Source organism: Lissotriton helveticus, chromosome 6 (assembly GCF_964261635.1).
Source record: "Lissotriton helveticus chromosome 6, aLisHel1.1, whole genome shotgun sequence".
Lineage (NCBI taxonomy): Eukaryota > Metazoa > Chordata > Amphibia > Caudata > Salamandridae > Lissotriton > Lissotriton helveticus.
This window is the reverse complement of record NC_136067.1, coordinates 355,934,371-355,954,885: the sequence shown is the minus strand read 5'-3', so window position 1 is coordinate 355,954,885 and position 20,515 is coordinate 355,934,371. Positions and strand designations below refer to the sequence as shown.

General features: G+C 41.6%; 1 protein-coding gene across 5 annotated transcripts in view; it reads left to right on the top strand.

Moving 5' to 3' along the window:
- Nucleotides 1-20,305, top strand: part of LPIN1 (lipin 1) — a 478,422-nt gene extending 458,117 nt beyond the window's left edge. For all 5 annotated transcript variants that reach the window (XM_078647786.1, XM_078647790.1, XM_078647788.1 and 2 more), the window contains 5 exons: nt 1,644-1,730; nt 2,584-2,736; nt 4,352-4,466; nt 10,832-10,935; nt 18,025-20,305. In XM_078647786.1, the coding sequence (XP_078503912.1) occupies nt 1,644-1,730; nt 2,584-2,736; nt 4,352-4,466; nt 10,832-10,935; nt 18,025-18,184 (619 nt within the window). In that variant the 3' untranslated portion in view covers nt 18,185-20,305. The remainder of the gene's footprint in view (nt 1-1,643; nt 1,731-2,583; nt 2,737-4,351; nt 4,467-10,831; nt 10,936-18,024) is intronic.
- Nucleotides 20,306-20,515: the final 210 nt, after the last annotated feature.

Below are 20,515 nucleotides of genomic sequence, written 5' to 3'. Positions count from 1 at the left end.
CATGCCAGGTTTTTTTTTCAAGCAGAAGTTTTTATTGAAGTTTATATGATTTAAAGTAGACAGTTATAGGCAAAATAACGAATAATGCAAGGTGAGCATTGCCATCGATACCTCACTACTATTGTCTAAATCTAAAAATGTGGAAAACCCAGGTCCCTCGACCTCCACCTTCCTCTTCCCTGTGGCCTTGACAAATCTTCAAATCTGCATAACACAAACTGAACAGTAGTCTTAACCACTCATCCTTTTAGCCATCCAGACCTCTTTTGTATCTCTAGTGGGAAAACAAGTCTAACACTTTAATCCTCGGGAATCATGTGCTCTTGGGAGGTCAGTTGAGGGGCATTACAGTAAGGGCCTCCAGATTTTCTCAAATTAGTTCAATTTTTACAAGGAAGCCCTTGCCCTTTTGACAGACCTTGGCCGGGATAAATTCAAGTCTGCAGATGTGAATGGGGGAAAGGGAACTCTGAGTTCGAAGTCCTTTTCCTAGGATAAACAAACCGGATCTTGCCTTATAGTTATTAATCGTCTGAATTCTACAAACCCTTCTGAATGGACTCTTTTGCAGTGTGTCGGATTAGTCAGCGGCGGCTCCTCTGCAATGGCGGAGGTATGTCCCCCACTGCCTGGTTCAGAGCCAGCAACTGAAAAATAAAACCATGTTCTAGCATCGTTTTATTTTTCATTTGTCAACTCTGAGCCAGTGCTCTAGATAGGGGCGGGGCCGAGGTATGGGAGGGGGGAGGAGGAGTGTCATGTGCACTCCCTAAGTGTGCATATATGTTTGTCCGGCGGTCTCAGGCCGGCCAAAACACACATGCGTACTAAGGTTTCTCCATCCCGGCTACATTGAACAGCTGGGCTGGAGAAACCGCACAGACTCCCTGGTCTGAGTGGAGCATCTTTCCAGCCCGCTTAGGCCAATCCCCGTGCTGCTCTGCAGTTTGGGATTGGATGGGGGTCTGTCCCAGGGGCTGCTAGGAACAGGAGAAGAGATTTAAGATAAGTTATTTTTTTAAATATATCATTACCACGCCCCGCAACTCCTCCCACGTTCCCTCCACCCGCCACCACCCTTTGTTTGTGGCGGCTTCCACTAGGATTGGTGCATTTATCGTTGCACAAAATATTATCTGGTCGCAATCCAGTTGCTGTGCTGAAATAGTGACTGTGTTGTGACACCAGAGCGATACAGCTGGCCTGTATTCCCATTGGTCTGCTTTTTTGTTTTTAAACATAATAAACCGTTTTCCTGTTTTTCCACTGCAATACATTTTTTGCATGCTCAATAAAGTTGTGCTCTACATTACACGTACACCTAAAAAAATTCTTTGTGGAAATATTTGAAATAACTGCATGGGAATCCAATGACAAAACAAAATGATTGTTATTATTATTAGAGGCATTTAGCATCATTCTTTTGATCATGGAAATCCCAATAATGATAATACTAATTTAGTACAATAATAATAACACACGTATTTATTGGTTTTACTAGTAATAGTTGTATAAGTATGTTGCATTATAACATTTAATAATGGTAGTACCGTTGTAATATTTGAATAATACCTTTTCTGTTACTACATTACCGTAGCTGTTACTGCTCATTTTGATATTTGTATTATGCACTTTCCCCTCAGGTCGGATACCCTAGGCCATATTCTTCCAACTCTTGGCAAGGACTGGACCCACCAAGGAATTGCTAAATTGTACCACAAAGTCAGCGAGTAAGTACCTAGCAAATCCTGGCCTGCACTACATAGGTAGAATCCTTTGTGCATTTTCTTATTTGTACTCTTCAGTTCTTCTTGAATCATGTGCCCCCTATTCCTAGGGAAGTGAAGGTAAATTCTGTAATAACCTTAAGGACGAACTGAAAGTTGCTTGAAAGGGGGGAGGCACATTCAATTAGGGCTTCACATCATTTTGTGAGTTAATACATTCGGTCCGTCTGTATGCACTGCAAATAACTACATTTCATAGGGAATTGAAACCTTGTGTTATTCTTTCCTCTTCGAAAAATGGGGTAAACAATCAAATGCATTCTAAGGCCATGTAGAAATATTCCAACAACTTTGCTTTGCTTAAGTGTGCTTGGGGCTTTACCTATTCAAGCTGATTGGGTCTTACTACTAATCTCATATAATAATAGTTAAATAAATATGTGCCGTTAAAGAAACACCACAATAATTAGCCAGTCAGTCAAGACAATGGCTTTTGGCAAGCATTTTTGATTTGGAACAGTTACTCTTCAATTGCGATTTGCGACAATTTAGCTCACGGTGTCTCTGTTAAACATCCTTTAATTCAGTTATTGTTTAGTGTATGGTACCATACACTTAGAGAATCTTGAATGAAAGAAAGCCTCGCAGTCTGGGGTATTGCTTGTTTATTTTCTATTTAAGATTTAAGCTCGTTTGAGGAATTTTTAGCTTCTCACACTCTTAGCAAATCTGCCATCTTACCTAGATTATTTTATCTTGTCTTTATAACATCTCTGTTATACAGTCACAATAAGCTTTTCATACAAGAAGGTGTTAGGCACAATAAATATACGCTCTCTCTGTTTCCTTTGCTTAGAAATGGCTATAAGTTTTTATACTGCTCAGCACGTGCCATCGGAATGGCAGACATGACCAGAGGCTATCTGCACTGGGTGAATGAGCGAGGCACAGTATTACCACAAGGCCCGGTGCTGCTGAGCCCGAGCAGTTTGTTCTCCGCTTTGCACAGGTATGACACACTTAATCTCAAATTGGGGGAGTGGGACTATTCTGGGAAGTAAATGCTCTTTTGGGATTACAGACCATTGTATGTTTACCAAAACCATAGACTGCCAATCATTCATACAAAATCGAGAATACTTGTGAGGCCTTTACCAACTTCTAGTTGAAGGGCTAATTAAGTAGGCAGAAATGAAAGACTGAGGGCCAGATGTACGACCGTTTTTTGCAGTTGCAAAAGGGAAATCAACCTGTTTGCGACCACAAAAAACGGTGGTGGTATGTACGAACGTTATTTTGCGAGTCCCTGACTCGGTAAATAGCGTTTGCGACTCGCTATTAGGAAGGGGTGTGCCAAGGGCATCCTTTCCTAATAGTGAGTCCAAATGGCTTGTACTATTGTTTTGCGATCGCATTTGCAGTCGCAAAACCCTTGCAGTTTGCCACCTACTTCAAGTAGGTGGTAAACCACTCGTAAATGAGAAGGGGTCCCAGGGGATCACTTTACCCATTGTGAGTGTTTGCGAAAATATTTTTTTTAAATCAGGCAGTGGTCCCAGGGACCCCTGCCTGCCCGAAATAAAATGAAACTGAAATGTTTAATTTTTCTTTTTTAAATGCATACCGTTTTCCTTTCAGGAAAATGGGCTGCATTAAAAAAAATGCGTTATTTAAAAAGCATTCGCAGACATGGTGGTCTGCTGACCTCAGCAAACCACCATCCCTGGGAGTGTTAGCCATTCCAAATGGGGTCGCAAATTGTGCTTTCCTCATGAATATTGAAGAGACATGCAATTTGTGACCCCATTGGGAATTTCAAGCAATATCTGAGCATTGTTGTACATTCACTTTAGCGAGTCGCAATTCGACCAATTTGTGACTCTCTATAGTGAATGGTCGTACATCTGGTCCTGACTCCTTTCGTTCAAGTGGTAGTAGAATTAGGTCTTCTTAAAGTTAAACACATCTAAGATGGTATTCCAATCTCTAGACTTCCAAACACTTGTTCAAGCTCTCAACCATGACTTCCATACTTGGTGTCGTTCTAAGCCCATTGTTGCACCCTGAGGACAGTTCTTCGCGGAGCAGTCAAGCTTATTGTTGTAGTATGAAAATCCATATGCAGACATGTTGTAGGTTCCAAGTAGTTCCTTTATTAAGTTTCAATTATAGATGTAGTAAGATGATAGTAGGATGGTAAATAAGATGGAAGTAAGATAGTAGTGTAGCCCCACCAGCAGCAGACTCCCTGTCTGTTCAGCATCTAATCTTCAACTGCCACTCTCACCAAGCCCACACACCAACATTCCGTGACATCATACAACATTCTCCAGTCATTCAGGCTGAACAGAAGGGAGAGTATTGGTGTACAGAATGAAGAGAAGAAATAACCTTACAACACTTATATTGAGCACAAGGACGTTCAGTCACATGCCCCCTGATAGCTACAAGCAAGTATAAAGTGATGTATAAGATGCAGTAAAATATGGGGATGAAAATCATTGTGTATTAGTGTCATGTTATTTGTCAATATTCCTTCGAAAACACCCATTTATATCATTAAGTAAAAGTAGAGATTATGCGATTCTAATTTCCAGGTTTCATTGGTATTTTTCTTATTTCAGGGAAGTGATAGAAAAAAAGCCAGAAACGTTTAAAATTCAGTGTTTGACAGATATTAAAAATCTCTTCTATCCAAATTTGGAGCCCTTTTATGCTGCTTTTGGAAACCGACCAACCGTAAGTATGACTTGGGACCTTTGTTTCTTGTTAAGATTTGGTTATTTTGGTTTGTCACAATCAAAGATGTGTGTATGTCCCTGCTTATAATGACGTTTAAGGTCGATGCAAAAGGGCATTTAGGGATATATATTTGAGGAATAATGTTTATCCTGTCACCTTCCTTTTCTGGTACTACACGATCATAGAAATATTGCACAAGAATATCCATTATCTAATTAAATATTAATATTTATTAAAGAAGGATATATAATATAGATTGGCAAACAGTTCCCTCCTTCCATCACGATAAAAACCGTGATGGGTAGATAGTGTCTCCCTGACAGCAGGGAGGCACAAACTGTGGGTTCGATTCCAAGGAAATGAACTCGAGCAACCATTGCAATGCTGCACACCCTTTCTGTCACCAGTCTCCACATTTTGCCACAATATTCGGTTACTGTCATCTTCAACTGCCAATCGCTGTAGAAGGTTAGGAGGCTTAATTTTTTCATTAAATTCTCAGAGCAGTTTTAGAAAGTTCCAGCGGGTACTTCTTCAAGGTGTCAAATGTGTCAGCTAGTAGAATCAGAGCCCTCTCGGAAAAAAAAATCAACAATAAATGAATATAAAATATATAAAATAAACATAAACAATGTTATATAATTGTGGAAACGCTCTCGTCATTGATTTGCCCGTGCAATGTTGACTCTACTGCTTGCTGACTGAATTGTTAATGTAGCTCTATTTCTCATGTACCTTTCTACTTCTATTGTCATGCTTGTAATCCACTTAAGCTCTTTTTCATTCTTTATCGGTAAGTAATAGTTATATTCCTCCTGTTTTGAACCCATCTTATCATGCATATTATATAAATATTGTTTTATGGCACTTCAGTGTTAGGTAGAGTTTTTTTTTTTATCTGCTTTGATTCTGTATCTGTGGTCGCCACTCATTTGTTGTGCTGTACACAGTAGTATAAAGCCGGATTAGAAACGATTCCTTTGCTCGTGGATGTTTTTACCAGACAGTAAACCAGTCAGCTCGTTTAGGCAGCGGCGCACACGTGGTAAACAGTCATCTTTTACTAATACCTCTTTGGGACAGACAGGCTACTGATCTGGAGGTTGCTTATCGCTGCAGCAACTCGTGTGTGCCCAAAAAGCCCCAAAGTAGATAAAACTTGATGGATCTAATAACAGATTTTAAAGGTTCCCTTTTCGATTTCTATTACTGGTTTCTAGTTTCTGTCACTCAAGAATTTTGCAAATTGTAACTAACTCAGAGAAAATGTAGGTGCACTCCATTCAGTAGCAAACATCTGTAATGGGCATCTTAGCCCTCTACTGTTCTGGGCAGAAAAGTATATTATAAATTCATATATACTCTTTTAGACAGTAAAATGTTGTTCTACATCTCTCTGTAGATCCTTTCGATAGTACATCCCTTTTCAATGTGGTTTCATGCCCACATCCTAGGTTTCTTCCATTAGCAGTAGGTGGTAGCTGAATCAATAGATATTTTTAACTGTGGTCTTCACCAATCCATATTGGGAAATAATGGTACATGAAGTAGATGCCAGGAAGGTATTACTTTCTATCTTGGTAGGGTAGACAGATGCTCTTGTGAGCAACTCATTTGACTCCATTAAAATGTCGGTTTATAAATCATTTATTACTTTAGAAGCGCATCATGTGCTAAATTGTTTTTTTACTGGTCATTTCACCAGTAGAAATATTTACATACAAACCCTTTATAAGTATGTATTCTGCATATCTCAAATCCTAAATTTAAGCTTAAGTCTCATCGATTTTCATCTGAAAATATTAATTTTTTGCCCTCTTTTATAGTTACAGTGAAAGTTAGCCGGATCAAACATTATTCCTCATCCCAGACCTATTGTTGGTAGTCATCCTGCCTTAATGGTTAATTATTTCTCTGCTTTTTGCAGTTATTGGTTACGGTACTTTAGAGCAGCACTGCGTACCTACTTAGAACTATTGTGATAGAAGATTGGTTTGAGCTTATGAATCACTATGATCTGCAGTGTCAGACTTGGAAGTTTCTATTCTAAGTACCCATCACATTCTATAAATTTAAGTACATATATATTCAGCATTTCATGTTCAATCTGCAGTTGTTTTCAAAAACATATTCTCAGAATTCCATACATCTCTGCAAACCTGTGCATTAGAGTGGAGGAGCAGTTTTATAATTTAACTCCAAAAGAGGGCTATTATATAAGCATTTAGTAGGTCTAGCATTTCTGCTTCCATTATGTCTTCTAAGAGACAGTTCATGACAAGATTGAGCCATGTAAAACAAAGTCTATCACCAGGTATACTATTTGAGGATACATTGTGTACTGCACAGGTGTAACAAGATAGTGATGGCCTTCATGATCATATTATTCTTTCCCCATGGGCCATGGGCATGACAGTTCTTTAATGTGCATGTCCATTCATTACATTTGTAAGATGACCAGCCGAGTTTCAGAGCATACCCATATTGGGCATTGTAACCACAATACTAACAGGTTCGGCTACGTATTTGAAGGTTAAGGGAAGCCATAACTTATTAAGAAAAGCAGGACAAATGAATCCACTTGGTTTCTCAAATTGTGAACATTATTAGGTGTGGGTGTCGCATCTAAATGATCCATTGTCGGGTGGATTTGGGATACACATAAAGAAACAACCTTTGACCCAGTTAGGGGCGCAGAAATTGAAGTGATTGTGACATCACAAGAAATGTCATTCTTTAGAACACACCATCAAGGGGGCTGATGGCACATCCTAAAGACCATGTTTGAAGTATTTTATCTAAGCTAAATTAAAGGTAGGCAGCTCCCCTCTCCCAGAAAGCCGGGACACCGTACATATAGGGTACCGCTTACTGCTGCCCTCCCCTCCCACCCTTCCATGATCGTCATCATCAGCCCTAAATGGGAAACGTCTGAGCCTTAGTAGCCTGAAACACAAATAATCTTGCTTCTAATGCTCTCTTCATTCTAGCTCTTTTCAGCTGACATGTACCACAGGAAGGAAAGATGTCGTAAGACAATAAAATGACACTCTTCTTTTGATATCTAATGTCTTGATGTCTAATAGATTATGTTGATCTGCTTGGTAGATAAATGTTCATACCTGGTAGCCACAGGGCCAGCTCTACATTAAGATCAATACAAGCAGCTGCATTTCAGCACTACTACACATTGCACAAGATGGCACTAGGTTGCAAGAATTGGCCCCAAAAAATGAGGAGAAAGAAAACATGCACAAATCGAAAACTTTAATTTTGCTTGGGTGTCCGACCTGCCATCCTTGATGTTGTTTTCCCCCTAACGTTTTGCCTTTAGACCTCCTGTTTTGCTGACTTTGTTTTTGCTGGTCTTAGCACTCTGCGCACTTTACCACTGCTAACCAGTGCGAAAGTGCTTGTGCTGTCTCCTTAAAACATGGTAAGATTGGCTTATACCCAATTGGCATATTTAATTTACTTGTAAAGCATTAGTAAGGTGGCAATACCTGTGTCCAGAGCCTGTAATTTAAATAATATTAGTGGGCTTGCAGTACTGATTGTACCGCTCTCTTAAGTAGCACTTTAAACATGCTTAAGGCCTGCCACTGCAGTCTGTGCGTGTGCTTTTTCACTACCATTGTGACCTAGCAAAATACACCTTTTGCCAGGCCCAAAACCTTCCCTTTCAATACATGTATGCCACCTCTAGGGTAGGCCCTGGACATGCCAGATGGCAGGGTGCAATGTATTTAAAAAAGTAGGACATGCCATTTTTAGTTGAACATGTCCTAGTAGTGAATAACTCTTAAATTAGTTTTTCACTACTGCAAGGCCTACCTCTCCCATAGGTTAACACTGGAGTTACCTTATTACATTTTATAAGCTGTCATTTCCGAATGGGACCAGGTAACCAGTTCATGTGTGGTGTCTCTGGAATTATAACGAAACATCCCAACTTATGGTGAAGTCAGATTTTAAATTACAATTTTTAAAATGCCACTTTTAGGAAGTTGTAATTTTCCTGCCTTAGCCATTTGGTCCCTGCAGCTTGTCTCTGGTCACATATTTGGGTATGGTTGACAGTTGGGCTTTGTGTATTCCTCCTAGACAGACTCAGGGAACTTAGGTGTGTCTGGATGGGCCATTACTTGCGATATGATAGGAAAGAGCTGGGTACAGCCTCACTTACACTTGAAAAGGCAGTGTCCTGCCTCCACACAGAGGGCTGCATACCCCCTGTAGTTAGTCTGGAGCCAGGCCAGGGAGGGCAGGGCACCTGTGTACTTCACATGCATGCCTGTAGAAGCTTCTCTCCATTTCAAAGGCACAGCAGGGTTTAAATACTGGACCTCAGACACCAACTCGTCAGTATACTTCTTGACCTGTGGATACTCTGCCAGGGCGAAGGACTGCTGTGCCTTTGAAAGCAATGCCACCCTGCTGGACTGCTGCTCTGAAGGACTGCTTGCCTGCTACCCTCTTGCCTGTGTGAGAGGGACATCTCTGGCACCCAGAATCCCAGAGTGACTCCATGGGCCAGTTGGCTGTCCTCCTTGCCTGACATCAGGGAAACAACAGGCTTCCAACAACCCTGCAGCTGCACCTGTACTCTGCCATCAGTGAGTCGACCCTTCCAAGTGGTGCCACCCCTGTGGGTTTATGGTGCTCTGTAGCCTCTGTGGATTCAGCAAAACTGACACATCTCCTGTGCTGATGGTGCAAACCTGAGCAGAACCAATGCATCACTGCTCCTGCGTGGTTTAGACCTGTTGCAAAGACCCGCATCGCAGCCTATCGGAACCGCCGCTGCATGATGCTGGCCCTCGCATCCCTCGTCAACGACAGCCTCGACGACAGACTCGCATCACAGCACCGCTAGCATTCAGTGGCAGGATCCTAGGCGCTACCTATGACCTCGCACCGCAGCCTCAACTCATCTCAGACACATCGCCTCAACTCAGCTACTATCGATGATGTGGATCCTCGCAATTCTACTCAAACTAGCATTTAAGGTACTTTGTTCACCAAGACTAGCTGGGTCCCTGGAGCAGGCGCGCGCTCCATCAAGGTCAGCTTGAAGTTGTGACTTTATCCTGGCCTGGCGCAACCAGATATCCACAGTTGGCTCTTTGTGTTTTTTGGCACTCTTTTCACAAAAATCTTTAAAATTGCATATCTCATTTTACTGATTGGATCTGAGGAGAATTTAGGGTTGGCTTGTGCCTCTCCCTGACAAGGATTGTGGTTGCTTCTTGACCAGGGCTCACATCGCAGTCAACCAACAACCCAATTTCTTTCATCCTTGCTTTAGAACCTTGCATGATCTTTCCAGGCAGTTTCTTAAATATAGATCTTAACTGGCAAGTTATTGTATGGCATGAGCAATCTAGAATATGCCCTTACTTATCAATGTGGCCCAAGACCTGAGGCCACTGACCAGGCCTCTTGCTTGAAGATGGTCAGTCGGAGGATAGAACTCAAATTAAAAGTAAATTAGACTAATATCTATGTGTTTTTGCAATACATGTCAAAGGAGCCTAATCACATTACATAAACTTGTTACTCTCAGTGAAACCTTATCTATTGATCAGGTGGCAGGATATTCTCCCCGTGAATGTGCTGGACATCCTTGAGAAGATATTATTCGGAAATACAATACTAGGCTCATTATTTTTCGGAAAGCCTGCTTCCACTTGCCAGGTTTGATAGCGAGGTCTTGCTGCTAGGAAATATGCAACCGTGAGCCTTACTAAAGCAATGGCTGTCAGCAAGCATTTTCAGTGCCACAAGAAGCTTCAAACTACTAGAAAACAACATCCATATTTGTTAGAAATATTGATACATTCTGGGCATATATGTGATTAGTATATTGTATTACGTAGGAGCATATGAACATGATCTAGGCAAGCTTTAAGTTTTCACACCACTTTCCAATATTGTGAAAGTCTAGGCAAAATCCTTTATTCTCCCTGGAGCTCAGTCCGCTTTCTGACAAAGTTGAGCATGCTTAAAGATTTGCTGATAAACTATAAAAACTTTATATACTGAACCTTTGGACATCAAGGCAAAACATCCCCTCTCCTTCACAGGCAAACACAGCGCTCCTTCTGGTTTCAAAATCAGTTCAAATTTCCTTTGGAAGATGAAATGCCCAAAGCCATAGAGTTATCTTGGACTCTAATGGTTTTATTCTGAGATGTGCATGGGTGCTTCAGTGATCCTTTGACAGTGAATTAAGCTCAACGCAGTGCTAGGAAATCAAACGATACAAATTAGTACCATGTTTTTTTGCTGCTGGGAGCATTGTTTGGAGGGGGAGGATGCATGATTCACAACTTTGACAAGTATGTTTCTGTTTTATACAGGATGTGTACTCCTATAAGGAAGTGGGGGTTTCCTTAAACCGGATATTTACTGTCAATCCTAAAGGAGAACTCATTCAAGAACATGCAAAGACCAACATCTCATCGTGAGTAAACTTTTTATGCTCAAAGAAATGACACTATTCTCTTGGGTGAACTGAAAGGTGTGAGCAGTAGGCAGCAGAGGATGCATGCTGAGGGGTAGACTATCTTCAGGTTACAGGACAGCCACCATATTTGCACACTGTATAAACGAAGTATGGCAACAACAATAACAAAAATGGGTTGCGCAAGAAACAGCAGAGCTGAGCAGGAGCAAGCGAATTTCACAGTCACAGAAAAGAACTGCATGTGTTCTGATCACTAAAGTTGTATTTGGCTTCCGCAAATATTGTATTTACATAATTATGTATAGATGTTAGGCAACAGCCTTAGAACGCAGGTTTTCTTCACAAGTGCAACATAATGTGAACCTACTCTGAGAACAACTTAGGAATAGATTTAAGTCCCTTCCCTATTTTTAGAGAAGGTGATGCTACATCCCCCCAGGCCGAGTCGAAGTAATTATATCACCTTGTGACCCTCCACCTAAGCTATTTGTATATGCAATCTCTGGGTGCTGTTCCATACTTGTACAATGTGGCCTCAAAGTGTGTTTGACCCCCTCTCTTAGTGCGTTCGGCAGGGTTCAGTGTCCCCTTTGTTTCTGAGAATGACACAGCAGACAGTCGTCGATGGCGCTTTTACCTGCAGTTAGAACGTACTACTAGTTACACTACTTAACCGGCTGAGGATGTCTCCTGTGTGGTCATACTAGCTAGGAATACATGTTCAAGAAATATGCACTCTATGTAGAAGCAAGGCTTTAGGACTGACCTGGGCCTACAGGCGTGGGCAACGCTCACATAAGGCAAGTAAAGGCAGCAACCTGAGGGTATCAAATGCCTGAAAATGGCTTAGAAAATGGCCATTTGTCATTGCAGGCACGGTGTTTCAGTTCGTAAAATGCTATTTTTCCGGGAGCACTAAATCCAGTCATTTTTCCTGCTTGGTGGCTATATCAGCCAACATAGTGTATAGGCTTGCCCTACTTGGAAATACTTACTGGTAAACTTGTCTTTGTCTTGGAAAATAATTCTTTTTTTAGCTTAAAGTACTTGTTATTCTAGTTCTACTTTTAGTGTCTTGCCGGGCTCCTTAAGGTGCTGTCCAGCTGCCCTCACTTTTCTTGCAGTTATGTTTTTCTTACGTGGTATTTTATGCAAATTATTGTGTATCTTTTCTCCAAGATGCCGGCAACTAGATCCCTTCCTCATTCTACCTCAGAAGGTAATGCGTGAGGCAAAGTGCCCATGTTTACCTAATCATTTAAGTATAGACTGCCACACCATGCAACAACTCCACAATACAGATGTTAGGGCCAGCAGTGGTTGGTCCAACATGCCCTTCTCTCAATATTCCTATTTTTAGTAACTAGGCACAGTGCTTTGAGGGTTGTGAGGACAGATGTAAACTGCCTTTAAACTAGTGTGCGTAGTGACATTGTTTGTACACCTACTTGACCAGAGCGACTGAGCTACCACACAGGCGAAGTCACTGCTTTTCAGGGTAGGCACTCCGCTTCCATTGGCCACACTCACTGCATTGTTACCGCACAATGCTTTCCAATGTTACTGGTCACCTCATGAGTTGATAAAACCACCCTATCCGGTATTTGTTCTTGTCTGGAACAGTTATTCTTTAGGATAGCAGTGAATCTTAAGAAAAGATTTCAGCTGAAGGTGAAGACTCGGCCATAGTAATTTCTAATTCGTAGACGGCACCTGACACACTTTTAAAGTATTTTTATCTAGTATATGCAAGCAATGAGTGCATCAAATTGATGTATGCCACCACCCCAACCCCATGACAGTGAGTACCACTACCTGGACCTGGTTATTGCATTAACATTACCGTCGCCTGTCCTTGTTTCAGTGGGGCATATTTATTAACTCGGGGCCTAGCAATGTGGGTGCTAAAACCTAGTCTTGGTAACAGCATGTTCAGGTAATGACCTTGGTTGATGCAATGCTGAGGTTAGTGTGGTGGTAAACACTTGAAGGTTGAAATGGACCAACCCAAGGTAAGTAGTGGGAAAGCTAGTGTATTTATGAATATTGCCTCCCTTAAATTAGTGGTGTCCTTTATTGTTTTTCTGCCAGCCTGCTGATCTGAATCTTTATTTCTCCCACCCCTTCTAATGAAGACATCATTCCTATTGGCCAGTGATTTCTCTGCCCCACTTAGAGTTATGACTCCTGAAGAGTAAATTATGTATTTTAAATTATTATACGTTCAATAACTTACTTACTGAGTAAGGAAACCACATGTAGTATTTCTTATGCCTCCTGCTGAAACTAAGGCTGGCCCTCCCAGCTTGACATTGCCACTTTGACACTGTCAAATAATTCAACAGTCTGGAGGCTGATAAAAAATGTTTCGATGTATATTCTATATCTTCTTTTAGAATACTTTTGTTAAAGCTTCAATTAAAATCGGAGATTACACTCTGGATAAGAAAGTTTTTCTAGCCATTGATACTTTTCCCACCCCAGCACTGATTATTTTAGTAGCGCTTGTGTTTGAGAGGCATTGAATTTCCCCTTAGGTACATGTCCACACCACTAGGCTGCATGCCTAACTTCGGCTTTCTAATTCAGCTGATGAAAACAACATAAGAGTAACAGTGAATAGGACATATAGGCCTCTTGCTGCAGTCTTACATGTCAAGGTCCTACCTTAGGTTAAATGGGTATTCTAGAATGGAGAAAACACGAGGCTACACAGATGAATACACAAGGATACCCTAGAATTCTCCATACACTTTGATTGTGGGGTCCTGAGTGCTGTAGTAGTCGTGATGGGAAGGATTGTCCAGCCGAGCATCACAGTATTTACCTATGTAATTATTTGAGGTGGTTTTTAGTGCAGTTATTGCAATGTATAGGTCGGTCAGAAGCAGAATGTGTTCATTGTGAAAAGCTGCCATACAAACTTAACTTGCAGCATGTAGGAAGGCAGCAGTGCCTCATTGCTTGTGTGTCTGTGTAGATGTAAGAACTCACTGGCGGTAGTTGTGTCTAAAAATACGTTCTTTTCATCTGCTTCAGCAGTCTTTTGCGCCTCCTATTTTTTAAAGGAAACCAGTCGTTCAAAGAAAGTAAGGCTCCCTTTACGTACCCATGCTTGCATACTGCTACTGGTTAGATTAAAACACAAAACCTTGCACTGTAATAAAAGTTATGCCCCACGTATTCAGTGCATACCAGGTATATTTTAAAACTTGCCATCAGTGCCAGACATGGTCTTTCAGGGACAAATTGTAGAACTGGGTCCCTTTTAGAAATAGAAAGTTACTGGGCTCACCAGCCCCTTGAGGAACCTGCCTGTCGCAAGGATCACCTAGTTCTCCGGACGGGAGGATTTCACTGTGCGCTTTACACTGATCCATGCCATCTTTCACTGGAGGGGCCGATAGCTTTAACAGTCACCCTCTGGCACACGATCCTGCGAAAACTGGGGTAGGAAAAGATGATTACGTTGACCACACCCTTATAGGAGGCTGAACTTCTAGGCATTATGGCAAAAAGGCAGGGATTCGATAAATGGGACTTGATAGCGATCCCTTCTGTGGGGGACTTGTGAACAGCCAGAGGGGTGAGTGAGTCCATTTGTTGAGTTACAAAAAATATATGAATTAGCCCCCTCAGAGACCTTCCGCTATTTACAAATTCAACATGACCTCCAGGTAAACCCTACCAGAATCACTCCACTGGAGGGACAGACTGCTGGAGGAACACCTCTCCAACAAGGTGATTTCACTCACATACCGTAAACTTATAAATAACACCCCAGGCACTCTCTCCCACCTTCGAAAATGTTGGGAAATAGATTTGGAAGAATTGCAATACGAAGACTGGGCAGAAGCCCTGGCTTCACTGAGGGAAGATGCTGTAAGACTATGTTAACGACTGACTAGTGCAACAAAAAATTCTACACAGAGTTTACGCCTCCTGCACTATGAGGGTAAAAATGGGCAGACAGATAGACGAGCAGTGTCTTAGGAAATGTGGCCAAGTAGGAACTTTTTTCCATATATTGTGAATCTATTAAGGCCTGGGACCAAGCATTTCTAAGTGTCTCCCCACCTGGTCCGTTTCTGAGAGACTGTCCACAACTGTGTACGACATGAAACCTAGACACGCATAGGCGCTGGAGGTTCTTCCATGCCGCTATAGGTTAACAGACCTTCTGCCATGTTATTCTCCCTAAGCAGCTCCTTCCCACAATGCATGTGGGAGCGCTTTCATGGGGAAAATGTCTGTCACAACAGCAGACAACTGAGTCTGACAGCTGTACAGCAAAACCATTGTGGTGGTGGCACTGCGAAAAATATTCGCAAGGCCACAACATTTTTAATGTGCCTCTTGTTTATGCTCGATAGAGGTTTTAAAACAGAAGATGGTTTTAACTTAAGGCAATGCATTGTGATTTTCTGTTACCTTCAGAAATAGTGCAAGACCCTTCCCTTTTCTGCCCTGAAGGCGTAGACTATATTGGTAATGAGCAGGAATTTGACCCAACCTTCTCACTTGAGAGATTCCTTTGGCACCCGTTAAATCCTGAAAGGGAGTCTGAAATGAAATACTCTACCCATCAATTTTTAAGAATTCAGACACACAATCAATACCCCCCTTTTTTTTTTTTTTTTTACAACAACCGTTACACTCTTTTCATTAAAGCACTGGCACAGTTCATAACAACGTGTTTTGAAATGAAACCCGCAACTCCAGAAAACAAAAACACACAATAAATAACGCCTTCTAGCCTGGGCTTTTGATTAATGGGTAAATCACACGTGCAAGGTATTTCACCTTGAAAATGTTATCATAATAAAAGTAAGTCCTTTGTTCACGTCTTAAGAAAAGTCCAGGCTTCTCCCGTGTGTAGTGAATCACTTCGAAACCAACAAAATGCAAGTATTTTCATTCACAGTCCCTCAGATTTCTCTTCTTCTGGTGATGATGTGTGTAAACCTTACATGAGTTTTGTTTTTGAAACGTACCTCTTTTCTGACCTTGCTCACCACGCGCAGACCTTCTCTGACCGAAAACCACAGAAGAAGTGATGGTTTTGTTTGCGAACATGCAGTATGGCTATTATTGTGAGAGTGAGACCAATGTATAAATAGTGATTTGAGACTTCACAATAAGGACATTGTGTGATTTCTGTGGACTGGGACGATTACATCCGTCTCCCCTTTTTTTGGGAAAGTTTTGGCAGGGAAACTAAATATAAGTTACACCGATGAGGGTGGTTCAGAATAGATGTGATTGTCCACTCACCCCCATTCCAACCCTAACATCCTTTGACAATAGATTAACACTATCTCACTTCAATTCACAAAGACTTCCAGTAGATTCCATCATGAATTTAAATCAAAATACTCCATACTGTCATTCACATCCATGCACATGATTCATTACTTGTCCATTGATATGAGCAGGGAGGCTTAGCAGTGTCGATACAGTGGTAGTACAGAGTTGGTATCCTATTCTTTAGGTAAGGTATCGGTGACTGATGACGTCTCTAACCTTAGATGGGAAAAGCCACACCACTGTGGTTGTGTGAGGGTTGGTCCTATCTCAATCAGGACCATACATTTTAAACACTGTCCTTATTCTCGTTGACAGTCTGTATGAGTAATTATTCAAATATTGATTTAAATGCCACCTGCTACTTGTTTTCATTTAATTATTTTATATTGATACCCATCCCAGTGTAGGGTGTCACAGCGTTTTACATCAAAGACAGAAACACTATAAATCGTACACGTGTGTAAATCTATGTACAGGAAATGTTACATAAGAGAATTAGGGTTATAAGGTGTAGGAATCACATATTCATACTTTTAGACTTTAAGGGCCTTATTCCGATAGCGACGGTCAGACCGCCGCACTCTGTCAACACAGTCAGGAGACCGTCTGACAAGCACGTGGTGGTCCAAACGCCAAATTACGATACAGGCTGGCAGTCACAAAGTGCTTATTTTCATAGTGGCTTCTGCTGTGGCCCAGGAAAAGGGCCGCAGCACAAGCTGCAGTGAACCGGAGCACTTCCTGCACATCCATGGACCATGTGCAATGCACCATGTGGTGCATGGCACTCAGTGCATGTATGTGAGTGGGGGGCACTACATGTGCCCCAGAGCAACTGTGCAGTGGGCCACGAGGGATGAGGGCCCTGTTTGGGCCCCTAAATACAGTTTCTGACGCCCTCCACATGGCGCTGTTCCTGCCACGACCAAGCTGTCTGAAAGGGATATTTTAATCCAGATGGCGGGACTGGCTAGGCATCGCCTCCCTTCGGGACTCCGATTCTGACTGCCACCCCACCAGGGTGTGAGATCCGAGTGGAGGCGGGCATCTGTTCCCTGACAGAATAGGGTCGACCGCAGCATTGTAATGCAACGGTCAGACCGAAGGGTGGTTGGCGGCAAGGCCCCCACCGACGTTCTGTTGGTGGCAGTGCCACAACCATCATAATGAGGCCCTGTATGTTAGGAGTGAATGGCCAGGAGAAACAAAGTCAGGATATAAAATGTGCCACAGAGATTGTGGTTGTCTGTACTAACATGACTATCAATTCCCAAAGAAACCCTTCTTTACAATCTTAAAATTACAAATGATTGAGAAAAAAACAATAAGGGTCTGAATAAATAAACACTTCTCTAGTGATTTCCCTAATGATCATTACCAGACTAAACCAACTATGATCCTGCACCTGTATAACTCCTGCTTGCATTATGTTTGCCAAAGACTCCACAGCAATGCACCCCCCACCCCCACTACAATCCTTTTGGTGACTGCGCCCCTATACTGTAAACTCTGGTTTACTGTTTATTTTGTTTCCTGAATTCAACGCATATGGGAGTTGTCCAAGTCACAGATTTGCGCAGCGCTCTTTGGAGGTCCCTGAATAGCAGTATTATTTCCCCCAAGAAGATTCTTATTCGTCTGATAACATCTTCACATAGAACCAGATAATATTTGTGGGTTGTGTTGTTGAGGGTGTGTTGACGGTGTTTATTTCTCTTTCACACAGAGCCATTTTGTCTCTTTGGTTGTAGACACAGTGTCCTTCTTCTGTCCCTACAGGTACGTGAGACTCTGTGAAGTGGTCGACCACGTGTTTCCGTTCCTGAATAGAAGCTGTACCTCTGGCTTCCCATGCTCCGACAACTTCAGCCAGTTTACCTACTGGAGGGAGCCTCTGCGACCCTTCGAGAACCCAGATATCCACCCAGACTCTACTTAAGGGCACTTAAGGATACTTGGACCATCGTCGAAGGACTACATGTCACCCAAAGACGCAGGCGATACTGCTGTGCCTCTCTGCTGGTACAGTGGAGCTCACCAGCTGACTTTGTTTTTATACCATGAAGTTATTTATTTATTGACGGCATCTAGAAGCACATTAATCATGTCGAGTAATACACTGGTTTGGCAATGGCAGGAGAAGCTTGAACATGGTGGTATCTCAAGGACTATGTTCTGTCATGGAAATCTGCCTCAGTGCTGTGTCAGCAGGATTGTGACATAAATGTGCGACTAAGAATATTTCAAAAGAATGGTACTGTTAACATTTATTTTACAGTGGTCACCCTAACCTTCTTCTGGTGCTTTTTAAAATGTAAAGTGGAAGGACATAAAGTGATTGATTAACTGCAGTGATAAAGCACTAAAAGTGCCCCTGGGAAAACGCTCAGGCACTTAGTAGTAATAGTATTACTAGTTTCACAAGCTTTGTTTATTCTTAGAAGGCCATGTAACTTAAAGGGTTTCTTTTTCTTGCAATAACTAAGTTTGGAGCTTGGTTACTTGTTAATAGACTCAGCTTTTTACTGAGATGCCATATGATTTCAGACTTGTCACTTCACAATTCTGTGCCTCAATTAATGAGTGTGTAACTGGCATCTAGTCACAATGCTGTTCGTGTGTTCTTCACAAAATGTGAAAAAAAGATTTACTCAAAGAGCTGTTTAGGCAGATTTTCAAATAAGGTTGATGCAAAATGTCAGATGGTCTTGTGGTGCAATGCTAGATTTGACTTTTAAACATTTTCCCTTTTGGTGAGAATTTTCCCTTTTGCTGCGTGTAGTGGCTCTATGAGTCACACATATAATGCTGTAATGCAACAACAGAGCTCGAATATTAAATTTCTATACTGCAAGAGACTAGATGCAGGCCAACTGTAAGTAAGAGATAAATTTTATTGGCGATTAGGATAGATGAAGTTTAGGCAGATGCTCATGATGGGAGTAGGCCACGGAACTGCCAGGCCTTTTTTAAGGAGAAAAACTACAGCTTAGCAAATGATTTTTAAAAGGAGGAAAGTTATGGGTAAGCGGCAAGGTGCTTGCTGAGTCTTGAGTTAAAACTCATCGAGAAATTGAGGTGTGATTTTATTTTACGTATTTTTTTATATTGTGCTTCAATCTAAGCCTTGGGATATGAGTTATACTCTAGAGAGGCATTTCCCCACTTGAAGCTATGTACAAATGATAATAACAGGGAGTCGCGCTACTTCAAAAGCATTTTCACATCTTGGTCAGGACTTCCTGGTCTAAGAGGACCGCTCATGTGAGGTCATTTAGGGGTCATCACACTGTATGATGGACTCAGTCTGTCTTCTATTACTAGTCTAGAATGGCAACTCCCCGAAGACCACATGGGGCCATCTTATAGTAAGTATGTTTTACTCAGTCTGACTTCCAGTCTGAGTCTAAAATGGCTGCTCTTTTGAGGAGGTATGGGTTTCTTCACGATGTCAGTATCTTGGACTCTGTCACCCATTATTTCTTTCTATTTTTACATGCTGTTTCATTGTGTGACTTAGGCTGTGAAAGCCCCATCACTAGAAGTGATCATGTGAAGTGCTTTATTTGAACTTTCTGGTGACAAAGACTGTTGCTACGGTTGTATGCAAGGTGGACTGTCGCTACAGACTTTTCTGAAGAAGACAGTGTTCTACCTGTACTCTCTGCTGTGAGGCAGTGTGTTGCTGAGAGTAATATTTTAATTTAAGAGAATATTTTTGTATCACCATTTCATCGCTGTTTATGTTATTTATATGACTTTGCTATATGCCTTTGATGCATGCAGCGTAGAGCTGCATTGTCTGCATATAAGCCTTATCTATTTTGTTACCGGCCTGTGGTTTGACATGATGCCTTTAATCAAATCACCATTTTGTGTTCAGGGCTGAGGGACAGGGGACGGAATCCTGCTGCCTTATGCGTCCGAAACTAGCAGATCAACACATTTCTTTGGTGGAAATTCCATTTGATGCCTTACAAATGGCTTTCCTGGATCCAGTTGCGACATATTTATATCAGGACCTAGAACTAGATATATGTAACAGAAAATAAACAGAAAATGTACAAGTTAAGAAAAATAGCAACCTAAGCCAATAGACAATGCCAATAACTTTTTTGGGAATGTTCTCCATGGCAGATTATTAAATCTCAGATGTCTAACAACCAGCAACTATATCCCCCAAAAACATTTTCAGTCTGGTCATTTGGAATTTTCCACCAATGTGTGTAACTCAAAAGCTGCCAAAAATGATGACAGTCAATGAAAAAAC